The 13,804-nt window shown below is 42.0% G+C and overlaps 1 protein-coding gene across 5 annotated transcripts in view; it reads left to right on the top strand.

The window, feature by feature from the left end:
- The window catches only part of ANO3 (anoctamin 3), a 156,183-nt gene that overhangs the window by 30,012 nt on the left and 112,367 nt on the right, over positions 1-13,804 (top strand). Inside the window, exon 1 of one of the 5 annotated variants that reach the window (XM_050335201.1) lies at positions 1,084-1,206. The exons of 2 other annotated variants lie outside the window; for them this stretch is intronic. Coding sequence is in view for 1 of the 3 variants with exons in the window: in XM_050335199.1 (XP_050191156.1) it covers positions 2,641-2,686 (46 nt within the window). In the remaining 2 variants the exon portion in view is untranslated. Of the gene's footprint in view, positions 1-1,083; positions 1,207-2,533; positions 2,687-3,045; positions 3,197-13,804 lie in introns of those variants that run through there. 2 more of the 5 variants (XM_050335199.1, XM_050335200.1) reach the window with 2 other exon arrangements.

Here is a 13,804-nt window from a genome sequence, read left to right as displayed (position 1 = left end):
CCTTATTTACCAAGGACTTATCTTTCGAGATCTTCATAGGATCATATTTTACAATTATCCAGCTTAGTCAGTTGACAGTGTGAAGGATTTAATTTAAAACACCTTTGTAGAGATATTTTTTCTTCTCTTTGCAGACCTTACCTCCACCTGTCATATCTGTAATTGCATGCATATGTGCCATTTACTGTTAAAAATAGAGCATTGCTATTAAAAAAAAAAAAAAAAAGACAAGTAGAAAAATAGCTATATCTTCTCGTCTCAGAATTTAATTCTTCTGCAGGGTTTCTGAGCACTGCCTTACCCTGGCTTTCTCTTCCCACCGTTCTGTGCATTAATAGTGTCACTTAAATCTGCTTGAACTCAGGAGTTCCATAACTCTTCATGAAGGATTGTGGACCAGGAATTAGAAGGACGGCCATGAGCACCAGGCAGCTGACAGCCTCTTTCCCAAGAATGAGTGTGATAATCTCTTCCAGCTGTAATTTTACTTATCAGCACCCTTTCTTCCCTTCTGCAGTTTGTAGATCATTATCATCGGAGAGCCGGTAATAGCCCTCCTTTGTTTTGCTCTGGTAAGAGAGCAAACATAATGTATGTATGCTGCTCTTCCTCTTCACCTGCAAGCCAAAACGTATCAGCCAGGGTTTCTTAAAGAAATTAATCTGACCTAGAACATGACAAAGGTTTAGACCATTACAGTGGAAGAGCTGCACTTGTGTTTTGCAGACTGCATATTATTATTAGCTACTAAGTTTATAGTTTTTATTATACTCCCTTTTTTTTCTCTCTCTGGTGACTCTCAGCTGTACGGCGTAGATTTGGTTTTAATGTCTGTGACTCCATTCTAATGTCTACGGTAAAGCTTGAAAGTAAACAAAGACTTAATTCTACCTCTTCTACTGCCTTGCTTCTACTTTGCCACTTGTTGATCGACAAGAGTCGGCCTGGCTGACTTATTCTGCCACGCAGGATCTATAGTGCTGTCTCTCAGCAGGAAAGAGCTGTTCCCAGCAGTTTTCCTGAAATTGCAGGAGTGCAGAGGAGTGCCTCATCTATTATCTCCCGTGTGCAGAGAGCCACCGGAGAATGACAAATGAGTAGGATACAAGCACTGTAGCTTCGGCATCTTTTCCTAAACCAACGGACAACAACCCTTCTGCAAAAGTTCCAGACAAACCCAGAATCTGGTCAGCTACCCCTGAGGAGGTAAGTTTATTTTTTTCCCCTTATGATATCAACTGGATGTGTCAGCTGCATGTTATGTAAGAGCAGTGTCTGTTACACTCTAGGGAAAAGTGCTGGAGTAGTTCCCCAGTTAGGATGCAATTTTTATTTTGCCCATCTATCTGTAAGAGCCCATTGCATGGATGCATTGGTTTACAGATGGTTGTTTAATATTTTTCCATAGGGGAAAAAACATTCTTATATTAAAATAAAAAAAGTCTGTATCCATCCCAGTTGTTTAACTACATTGATAGAGACAAAGTAGTACAACTTTATAGCACAGACTGGCCTGTAGTAGGGGATGGCAATTATGTAATTTTTTAGGCAGATGGTGTAGTACAAGCCCCAGTCAGCTATGGGAAAGTTCTGCCTTTGCTTTACTGACAGAGGAGATCTCTTGTACATCAGGCTCACAAAGGAAGCCATAAACTTTGAAGGAATGCTGTAATCTGTGCTAGCTGAGCAGGTTAAAATAGGTGATCAAATTAACTTCTGATGAGTAAATAACGTGTGTATCCCTGAATGGAGGAGATGGATCCTGCGAGGTGCAGACTGGACTCAATGAATTTAGGAGAATAAAAAAAAAAACCCTAGATTACTGTAAGTAGAAAAGTTAAACCCAAAATATTTTACAGGAATTGAATTATACTGTCATAAAACTTACTCTCAGAACCCAGAGAGAATAATATGAGCAGAGACGAGGAAAGAAATAAAAACATATAAAGTCTGAATTGTTTATCGTCCAGAATGAGGCTCTTGGCATACACTGTGGAGAAAGGGAAAATGTAATATACAAGTAGGGTAGAAACGGGCCACATCGGGCTTGAATGTGCAATTTAGTGTCTTTTTGTAAAAAAGCTATCTCCAGTTAAGACTGAGACCGTAAGTTTTCTAAAATGCATTTAAAAAAAAAAAAAAAAAGGAAAAAAGCTGGCAACGCAGCTCGGGAGACGCGGTGCTGCTGCTGCGAGGGGTGATGGGGGTCCACCTAACACAAACTTTAATCGCAACGCCGAGACGTCAGTGCATCTGTTACATTCAGACTTCGCCGGCCTTCACCTCTGCGGGCGCACCTGCTGTGTTCTGGAGGGAGACTGGGAGGATTTGGGAATAGCCCACTGGGAGGCTTTGGGAATAGCCCAGCCGGGGCTGCGGCCGGCGCTGCCCCGCAGCAGGGCTCTCCGGGGCTTTGCCGGTGACCGAGCCCCGTGCCGGGGTTGCGGGCGGAGGGGCCGCGGCCGGCTCCGCTCCCGCCCCTCGCCGCCCCGGTCCCCGCATCGCCGCCCCGGTCCCCGCATCGCCGCCCCCTCCCTCCCTCCCTCCGTCCCTCCCCGCCGGGCGGCTCCGGCGCCATTCCCTCGGCCTCCGCCGCGCCGCAGCCGCGGGCTGGCAGCTGCCGGGCTGCTCCCCGCCGCGATGGTTCACCACTCGGGCTCCATCCAGTCCTTTCGGCAGCAGAAAGGTCAGTGCGGATGGGCGGCGGTGTCCGGGAGGCCCCGCGGGGAGGGTCCGGCCGCGGGGTCCGTGCGGTGCCGCCCGCGGGCTCCGTGCGCATCCCGCCTGGGTGCCCGCCCTCCTGCCCGCGGTGCCCGCATGCGGGTCCTGCTCTGGGGGCGCAGCGATGCTCTGGGGTGCGTTTTGCCGGGTGTGAAGTCATGAGGCTGCGGCGCAGGGCAGGGAGCCCTGCGGGGAGAACCGAGCTCTGCGCGACCCGGCTGCTGGGGGGGACCCGGGGGACCCCGCTCCGGCCCTGGCCCCAGCCTGGTCCCCCGTTCCCCCCCTTCCCTCCCCGCCCGAGCTTTTCTTCCCGAGACGCGGTGCTGCTTTGGTTCTCGGCTGCCGTACAGGTGATTCTGGAGATGCCCACGCGCGCGACACGGGAAGGTCGTTCACCCTCTGGAATTCACCCTCTGGAATTCACCCTCTGGAGTTCGCTGAACTTCCTCTGTTCCTCCGCTGCTGCTGCTCCTTGGTTTGTTTCGGGTTTTAGTCTGTCGTGCTGTTTCCCAAGTATAAACGTTGAAGAAGAATATTGGCTGTAATTGTGAGTGGGGCTCCGGTGTTAAAAACGCACGTACAACTTCGGTTCAGTCCGTGGTTTGGGTTGTTTGTTTGTTTGTTTGGGTTTTTGAATTGCCAAACAGAAGCTCTTGCTGATCAGCAAATACAAAGGTGAATTTGCGGTTGGAATTGCCATTGCTATAAGACCTATATTATGTTCATGTTAGAAAAAGATAATTCCCTCTTCCCTCAATAAGCTTTATTTATTGTTTCTCGATCCTGGAACTAGAATTTTTACTATATTTTTTCTCTCTAATTCTACTTTGGCAGATCAGATACAACCAAGATTTCTCTCACTTTGTTCTCTTTCAGTCATTTTAGTTGTTAACAAACTTTTTTTTTCCCCCTCTTAGTGCAGTATGCCATAAATTATGGTTTGAAATTGTATTCTTCGTACATAAATCATGAGGTCACTTATTGGATTTTGCCTCATTCAAGTTCTTTTCTTTGAATGGTTAGTTGAAAATAAATAATTCAAAGCACTTACTCCATTCTGGTAATCCCATGATAAATTTACTTCCTTGCATTTTTGCACTTTATGCCAGTCTCATGTGGGGTAATGAGTGGTGCTGTCTCAAATTGTAAGAACTCTAGTTTAGTCAGGTTCCAATTAGTATAAAGAAAATCTTTTTTCAAGTGTCAGGTCTGTGTTTATAAAAGCATTAGGTGACTTGGAGCCACGGCATTAATCCTTAGTTTTTCATAAGAAAATATGAAAATATGTCTTATTACAGCAACAATTTGCAAGCTCCAGAATCGCTGTCAGGGCCCTTCAGGACCAGTGCAGCTGTTCTGTAACAATCTTTAAAAAACCCACTCCAAACCCAACTGTCGGTGTTCTAGTTCTGTGTTCAAACTCATGATCGATATGCCGCGTGGTTGATGAAAATGTATGTCTGCAGTAGTCATAAAACTTTATAAGAACTGAGTGGGTTTTGCCATTTCCTTTTTGAGGAGACTGTTGTTCCCATCTCCTCATTCCTGAAGAAATCCTGATTGAGGTGCATTGGCAGTCATCAGACTTCAGAGAGGAGAGGATGCTCTTTAGGCCTGACCTTGGCTGGGTGCCGGCTGACCGCTAAGCTGCAATATCACTCCCCTTCCCAGCTGGATGGGGAAGACAGGATAAGATGGAAAGCGACTTGTAGGTTGAGATAAAGCAAAAAGGGAAAGTTTGCAGCTGCACAAATGAAGGTTTATTTCTCTGCTCCCCCGTAGCAAGTGATGCATGGCCATGTCCCGGGAAGCTGGGCTTCGGGGTGTGGGGCGGTTGCTCAGCAGGCAAACATTGTAAATAAGGAATGCCCCCCCTTTCCTTAGCATTTATATCTGAGCTGATTTTGTATGGTGTGTGGAGTATCCCTTTGGTTGGTTTGGGTCAGCTTTGGGTCAGCTTTGGGTCAGATCTTGCCCTCGGTGGGGGAAGGAATGTTACAGTGCTGATGCCTTGCTCAGCAGTAGCCAGAGCACTGATGTGTTACCAGCACCTTTCAGGTGACCAGTACAAAGCACAGCACTGTGAGGGTGGCTGTGGGGAAATGAACTCCGTCTCTGCCAGAGCCAGTGACAGTGTTGACTAACAGGAGCATCCCAGACTTCCCATGTGCAGTGTGGTGTGTGCTAAATGCACGTGAATGAGTCCAGTCTCTGTTTTCCTCAGCCTAAAGCTTTCAGGGATGGGGGAGGACAGCTTGAAATCTTGAGCAAAAGGCTACAGCAAAACTAAGCAAACATAAATCATGATCGAGAATTCATCATCTTGTCATGAGGTATTTCAAAGAAGCTGAGTATCTGGTGCTCTGAAGTTCATAGGCACTGATCTCAGCAGCAAAAAGAATCGTGTCTTTTTTTTAAATTTCCTATTTTATATCAGTCTTCTATTTAAAATTTAATAGTTCTGTTATTGTAATTTGTTCCTGTAGGTGAGATTTTGACTAAATGCACTGTTTGTTTTCTAGCTGCTCCCAACGTAGTGCCCTAAATTCTCCTATTTTTACAGAATCAATGGTAATCTTCATGAAATGGCCAACTGCCCATCACAGCTGTGCCTTGTCTGCTTCACTTGCATTAAGACCAAGGTTCATTTCTTTGTGGGGATTGACTGAAAAGGCACAGTTTTTCTCTGGACTCTCAATCATATAGGAAAGATAGACATCAGCAAATCTCATATCTCCTGAAAACAAATAGAAAATGATTGTAACCTTTTTAGAATCAGAACCTATCTTTTGCCAGGTACTATAGTATTCAAACTCACTTGCTGAAGAGGGATAATTTTCAAAATGAGAGACAGAATAAGCTAGAGGGCAATTTTTTTCCTTACCTACTCGGAGCATTTTGTTCCAGCTGAGAAGTTGTGGTTTCAGTACCAAAGCTGTCTTTACAAAGCTTGGGAGAATAAGAAGGCTGAGTTCTTCCGTCTCTTGGCTGTCTAAGAATCTTCATCTGGGAGGAGAAAAGTGTGTGTGTGGGGCAAGCGCATTTATATCCCAAGGATTTCTTTCTGTTTAGAGTTTAGGTGGTGGTGCTTTTTTAATTTATCTTTTCCCTCTTGACAGAGTGAGGTGGTGTTCAGAGTAGGAGGCTGCCATTATGCTCCTTTTGTCTTGCTCTTTGTTCGGATTGTGTATGCAGACTACAGCCCTCAGCTTTCAAAAGCTGCAGTAGAGCTCAACAGAGTGTTATAAAAAGACACTGAGAGGGTTGGAAAAATGGATCTCATTCTTCTGCACCCCCACAATTCTTGTTCTTCTGCGTGTATCCAAAGATATGCCTATTGAAAAGAGCAGTGTCCTAGAGGTAGACTAATCTGTGTCTCTGCACAGCAGTATGTTAGATCTGTTGAGCCATCTGTGTAGTATTTTGTGGCTATTTTTAACCTCTGCTTTGGCAGAAACTGCTTTTTCTGAAATTAATTTCCTCAGTAATGATCTCAGATAAAAACCGTATTATTAAATGTATACCTTCATAGTTTTACTCTTTCAAAAGGTGATGCAACCTATGGCCTCTTAGGAATTAAGTCAGAGGAAAGTGGAAGAAAGGTTTATTATTTACTGGTTTCTTCTTTACTGGTTTCTTCCCAACCATCCTTTACAAAAGAAAAATCATCCTCCTCGGGATTTAATGTACGGGTTTGTTTAAAACTGCCAGGTAACTGATAGTTATTCGTGAAGGAGAAATAAGATAATGTTGCTGAGAACAAAGAGAATCTTCATAGATAGTTTGTAGCTTAATAATTCCAAGGAAGCACAGCTCATTAGGAATCCAAATCTTTTAAATGTAGGACATAAAAGTAGATGGCTGCTCTACTGATAAGTTGTATCCTTCAGAAGGAAAGGCAACCTAATTTGCGAGAGGCTCCTGTAACAGATACTTGATGCTGAGTGGGTTTGAACAAACCTGCATTTAGGGTGCAGTCCAAGGCAATTACAATGCTTAAAATTTTAAACACCTAGGACTTCAGTCCTGGTACACAGACTGCAACTTCCTGCATACTTGGCTGGGTGCTTTTGTTGACTATTGTTGTTTTTTTAATACCCAAGTCAGAGCTTTTAAATGAAGGAGTTCGATGCTGGGAAAAAGAAAAGATGTTTGTGCCTTAAAATTGAGGTGCTTTTATCTTGGTGTATGAGATTTAGGAACGTGGACTGCAGGTTAAAATCCAGTGGCTGACTTGGGATGTTTGTCATGCTGCCTGGTCTAGGAATTCAGTGGTTCAGTGAGTCAGGAAGGAGTTCATCAACTTCAGTACCAAATACCTCTTTGGGAATACTGATTCATCCTCTCAGGGGGTTTATCTTGGAAAAGCTTAAATTGAGACTTCTGAAGAAATCAGGGATCTCCCTAAAACATGTGTTTGTGAATCTGTGAACTCCTGGTCTGTGCCAAGTATTTTGCTTAATTTTATATATTAGCCACTTGAGGTTGTACTGTGGTTTTGATGGATTGAGGGTTGGCTTGAGAATCTGTAAATAGCTCTGCCTTCATGGGGGAGCTTGTTGTTTCTTTAACTGGTTTTGTTAAATCACTTTGGGATACTTTGAGTACTACTGTTCTAGGGTAGAGCTTTTTGTTATGGTTGCTTTACTCAAACATCTCAATGACCTCTATTCTTTATAAAACAACTTATGAATCGAATTTACATTTCTTGTGAATTTAAATGAGGATTTGTAAAGATCACATTTTTTTTTTATATATTGCTCCAGAGTTTTCAGTATTCAGAAACTGGACTTGTAATTAAGAACCTCATGGAGAATTCTCCAAGGATGTTTGATGCTTCTGTGGCATGAGTGAGCTTAATAGTCCAGAGAGACTGCTGAAATTGCTAGAAGATGGAATTCTGTCATAGAAAAATTTATGAGAGATTGTGGCTCTTTGCTGCTGTTCTCCAGAGCAGAAAGGCCAAGTTTCTATATCAGTGTGAGTAAAGCAATTTTTTGGGCTCAGTTCTTCAGTTTTCATAGCAAGGAGCGCTGACATGCGCAGAAAATTTCAAAGCCATCCTCATCTTGACTCTGCAAGCTGAGAGCGGTGCAGCTGTTAATAAAGTCCCTTAAAACAAGACCATATTCAAACAGTGCCATTTATAATGCTCTGTCAGGGCACTGGAGAGCAAGGTCCAGTGTTTAGTTAGGCTGTGTTTTCTCTTACTTGTGTTGCCTGGTACAACTACCGTCTAGGATGCACTTCAGCTTTTTCCCTCAGACGCTTCCGAAGGGCCCATATGTCTTTTTATTGTGTATTACACTGTTGTGGGTTGTAATTTCCATAAAATATGGAGATTTTGAGAAGTAATAATTAAATACAACATGTTAGAACTTGTATTGTCCAGGTGCACGAGTGCAGTAGAAATAAGTCAGATATGATTTCTTTTTTTTTTTTTTTCCCCCACTGAATATCTTAAATGAGAAAGCTCAGGATATAAAAATTTTGGTATGTTACATAACTCTTATCTGACTACAGACAAAACACTGTGGTGAGATGTCTGGGCACTGGCTTCTTACATTCTGATTTAAGTGTAGCTTGATATAGTAGTATTTGTGGGAAAACCTTGCACCTATTCCAAAGCTTTTCAAAACTTACTCAATAGGGACCTGTTAAAATAGGCAGCCCTCGCCATCACTCATTTGCTTTAGAACTCCCAGCATTTAGATTTCACTGAGTATCACTATGAAATTGCAGGTTTGTGATCTGCTTTCGTATTTTGGTTGGTTTATTCTGCTTTTTGTAGATTTTTGAAACCTGCTAAATGAGTACGATAAATGAAGCAACTCTAGCGGTTTAAATTCTGCTTAATATTTGTAATAGTAGTTTCAGTAGATCAGCTTCTGTTGGAAAGTGCTGCAGCAGAATCAGCAGTAGCCAACGTATTTTATGATTAAGGGTATTTTGCAGTTTGAAGGGCCCTGACAAATTGAAGCATCGTTTTAGCTCTCAGCACCCAGAGCCCTGCATTACAGGGTGGCTGTTAGTGGCTAGGGAGTAACTGGAAAAGTAGTGATGGGGGTTTTTTTTGTGTGTTTATTTTCCACGGAAAAGCAAGGGAAAAAATAGCCGTTCATATTTTAGACACGCTGTGAGAGCAGAAGGTGGCTGTGCTAAATTCCCGAGTTTGCTGAGCAACGTGAAGATCTCCTGTTTTCTGCTTCAGCCTGTCTGAGCTGAAGGGAGTGTCTGTGTTGCCTTGAGTCAGACGTGGAGTAGGGTTTGCAGAAAGCATCACACATGGGGTTACCCAGGTTACAACTCTTAAATTCCCTTCTACCAAAGGTTCGTTCTGGAATTAGTTCAGTTCTGTACATCCTACAGCATATGTTACAGGAGATTATTTACTGGAGGCAGGTGTAACTCAAAACCAAGCCACAGTGTACAGCAGTATGTTTTAACAACTCTGAGCCTCAATGAATGCAAATTCATCACTGTTTTCTCAGAAAGAGACTCTGAGTCTGCCTCAATTTGGGTTATCATCTGGCTTGTGAGGGCTTGAAGCCAGTGCAGTTACTTAAGGAGGAAATTGTTCATTTGTCTGACTGGTGAGGTCACAGTTTAATTCACAATATATTTGACTATTTAAATGAGGTTTTGGAGGAACTGATATCTTAGTTATCCTTTTGTATCATCTCTAATATACAAACATCACGCAAATAGCAACGTTTATGATGTAACTGTGTGATCTGTTTAAAGGTAGGGTCTTCTGAGGGGAAAAAAAAGAAATCATGAACACATGCTAAATTAGATTCCATCTGTAACTCAGAAGCAGCAAGTGTAGTTCGAAGAGTACCTGCAGAAATCCTTTTTGAACAACAAATCATCTGTTTTTGCTGATTTCTTTGATAACAACATAGGACAAAAACATACGTGTTTTTTTCCTGTTCTTGGCTGTTATTCTCCCTGGATTTCTGTGTAGCAGCCTAGCTCAAGGAGGATGCACAAACAAAGGAATTCAGAGCTCTCAAATCTGCGTTGAAAAATTCATAAGTACATCACAGTTACACAAGAGTTATAGCTGGTCTCCTATGCTCCAGATAGCTCCTGTGACGCTGACAAGCTCTGGAATTAGAATATGTTTGAAATGTCATATTCTGTTCTCTGCTTGTCTGGTTCGGTGGAGTTACTCTTGCTCAAGAATTTCCTTACTCCTCACAGTTTGTTTGTTTAGCAGCTTCACCAATAGCAGGTTTTTACAAGCCAGGAGGTCTGATGTGTACAATATTTGCATTCTCTTATCTTTCTGCTTCATTAAACTGAAGGAATCAGTGCTTTTAGTGAATTAATTTTCCTGAACCATTAATCATTTTAGTTTTGTGGGAGGAGGAAGCTCCTTTTTATTTTTGGGCTATTTTGCGTCTGTCCTTCAGCTTCCTTTTCTGTGTGGTTGTTTTAGAAGTAACTTAATAGAAGGAGAAAGTAGCAGCAAAAAAAAAGCCAAGGGGATCAAACAGTGAAAATGCTGGGAGAAGCAGGCTATCCTAAGAATTGCCAGAATTTTTGAGTGAGTTCAGAGATTATGGGGAGTGATTTTTCAAACACGCGCACAAAAAGTTAAAAAACATGGATAGGTGAGTATTGACGAAGAGATACAGAGATGGTCAGTGGGCAGGCAGAGGGATAAAATAATGCCAGGTAGTGAAAGCAGACCAAGCGTATTGGTTAGAGCTCTGGGTGTAAGCAGTGCTCCTGAGCTGGGCATGCTGAAGTAGGGCTGCACCCCGGGGATTTGAAAATGCAAGATGTGTGCATTACCATTTCCTCCCATGTAAAATAGCTCTGGTGTGGTATTGGCATCATATGCAAAATTGAAACATGGCAAAAAGTGTTGCTGGATTTGAATAGTCTCAGTGAAGAGGACTGAAGGCCCGAATTCCTCTAACGTGGAAAACTTGAGTTTTGTCGGTACATTTAAAGCTAGATATGAGATATACATATTTATATTTTTATCTATTTAAAATCCTTGCATTTGATATACATTAAGCATTCGATTAACATATGTATGTGTCTGAATGCTGATCTTTTCCTGAGGGAAAAAATTTATTTAGTTGAAATTCTACTGAGCACTGTCACACTTGAGGGGCTTTGAATTGCTCACAATCAAACGTTTTTAAAGATTTTTTCAAAGATGCAAGTGAGTGCTCTGTCTGGGTTTTTTAACAGTGCTTGGCTATCTAACAGCGATTGCTACAAGTTGTGCCCCTAATGACATTTGTAAGGTTTTGGAGTTCAATGCACTCCAGTACTTCAAAAACTTGACCCTAAATATTGAAAGCATTTTTTAAAACAAGTCTTATGTTCACCAGGAAATTCAGTTATTTCCTAAAAATATGAATTTAGACCTGAATAGCTGCTCCTGGTTCCGTCTCTTTTAGATATGTTCATTATGTGGTTATGGCTGAACTCAGAGTTTTGCCCTGAGTTCTGACTGGGGCAAGCTGCAAGCTTCAGAACAAGTGATCTGGTCTCCTGAGTGCCACTGGTGGATTGTGTGTGTATCATTAGAAAACTGCAGACTAAACAAGGTGTAAAAGCCACGGAACCCTGTCAACAGCTCTCTGCAGCACATCACAGGCTGGGGAATCCCTGCCTGGAGATACAGGAGACATCCTGGAATGCAGGGCTAGAAGGGCATCTGAGCACTGTGCAGCTCCTGTTAGGGGAGGACCAACATCGTGGAAAGAGAAATAAAGGTGCTTTAGGTTCATCATTTTACTCTCACTACAAAAAGTTTTTGATATGTGAAAGCAGGGATTTTTCAGATTACATGTTTCTATTATAAGCAGGTGCTGTTGTCTATTGAGCAACCACCAGTGCATTGCTCTCGCTGCTGTGAAGTGCCTGGGTGTATAGAGCTCCATAAACAAGGAGAAGAAAGATTTTCAGAGGCATAAATACTCTGGAGGAATAAATGAATAATAAAAAGATGCTTAACGATGTTGCTATTAATAATTCACACTTTTAAGGAAACGCAGGACTTTGAAGTTGCTGTTTCACAAATCCAGCATCTAAATAAAAGGGAAAAACAGAGTGGAAAACCAGCCTATCATAAGAAAATTATTATTAGTAGTAGTTATCCCTTCTGCTGTCCTTCCTGAAGCGTGGTGGGACTCACAGTGATTGATTTGGTAATTATGTTGAGCGTGCTTAAATCAAACTTTGCCATAAAGGTCTAGTGGGTGTTGTCTGCCCAGAAGGCACACGTACCCTCACCGGTAACAATGGGATTTCAGTGGAGGTACCGGAGATTCTGACTGGATTTGCTTTTATGGGGCTTAGCTGTGACTAAGAAATGATGCTCCCTGTATCTCATTAGCAAATATGAGTAGTGGATGAAGAGGTATTAGTGAGATTATGTTAGTCACGCTCCGAAATGAGAAGGGGAACAGGCTAACAAGGTGAGAACAGTACTTCCAATTTTTATCCTGATTTTTATCTTCTGGACTGTCAGAGGTTTGTCCGCATCTGAGGCACGAAACAAATACCTTTTAGGATATTACCGTGAATTAAATATAGTGTGTTGGTAGGGAGTAATCTAAACTTTCTATTCTTTTGTACTGGAGCATCTCCAGCAATCTATTATTTCGTAATTTAAGAAATCTCAAAGTAAATATGAGACTGACTTGTATTTGATCTGAGGAATAAACATAACGTTTTGAAATTTGCATTCATAAGTGGTTGTACTTTAATGGAAGGGTTTTTTTCAGAGAGAAAAATGATTCTTCATATCCTAATGACAAGACTTTAGGTCTGGTTGTCAGTCTGACTGGACTATTTTTCACCTTGGTTGCAGCTTGTGACTTTATGTCCAATTCTGGCACGCTGGCTCTGGAGTGAGTTCTCTGAGAGGCCCACTAATGCCAACATGTAGTTCATATATAATCTATTAGAAATTATTAATACTTCTGACCACTATAGGTATTTACTGTCAGACTTATGTACCTAGGCATAAGGAATCCAAATTTCTTGCAAGCCTGGAATGGAAACAAGGCAAAGCAAGGTGTCAAGAAGTCGATTAAGGTGGCTAGCTGGCATTTTTACCCCTTTAACAAATAAAAAAAAAAAAAAAAGAAAAATGTTTTCGAAACAAGTATTCCTTTAATTTAGAAAATCATTTTTACCAGTGCTAAGTTCTGTCTGAGGCTTTCCAATTTCCCTTTCAGCTTTCTGGTATTCTGTGTAGGAGACTATGCTATTGTGAACAGCATGTGACAGGTATCTGTTACTCTGTGCTTCTTGGAGCCCTTGCACGACTTTTAGAGAGAGAAGGAGGGAATGAGAAGGTGGGATTTTTTTTTGTAACCGTCTCTCTCTGTTCAATATGTGAAGCTCTTTCTTCTGCTGCACCCATCTGGGGATCCTTTGGTGATCTCTTGGTGATGAGATTTTGAGTTGGCTGCCAGCAGTGCTTGTCAAGCTGCCAAGTGTCCATTTATATTTTATATCTCCAGTGTGGATGTCCATACTTGAGAGAGGGGAAGCAGCCATCAGTGCAGAGATGCTCTCAAAACCAGAGAGGCCTCAAACCACCACTCTTACATTAATTATGGGGACATTTATACGTGGAAAGAAATGATCACGGCCGAATTCAAACCCTCAGCAGCTCTGTCCAGAGAATTTAATAGATTTCATCATCAGAATGTCCTCAAAATGTGTGCTTTTCATGAAAAATACATTTTTGTTAGTCTTTTAGTTTACTTTAGCCTCTTTTAGCTTTATTAGGGTGATTTCCTCTCCTTTTTCCCCTCTCTCTTTATTTGAAATGCACTGTTTTCAGGAGGGAAGGGTTGGAGGGGAGAGGGGCAACACTCCATTTTGTTGCTGCTATTGTCATTAATTTTTTACTCCTGGTGAAGTGATTCTTTAATATTTCCTCTAGAAACTGGGTATTAATGTGGTTTTGGTTATGTGGTTTCTTGCCCGTGCTGTTTTGCTCTTTATTTCTTCGTTTTGTGGGTAATGATCTATCTTTTGTAGGCATAAGATTTTCCTCACTGAGCCCATTCAAATGTCATTTTATACTTTGCCAAGTCAT

The sequence above is a fragment of the Myiozetetes cayanensis genome, unplaced genomic scaffold, assembly GCF_022539395.1.
Source record: "Myiozetetes cayanensis isolate MyiCay16 unplaced genomic scaffold, myiCay2020 scf6-25, whole genome shotgun sequence".
NCBI lineage: Eukaryota > Metazoa > Chordata > Aves > Passeriformes > Tyrannidae > Myiozetetes > Myiozetetes cayanensis.
Note: the sequence above shows the minus strand (reverse complement) of the source record. Positions and strands in the feature narration are given on the sequence as shown.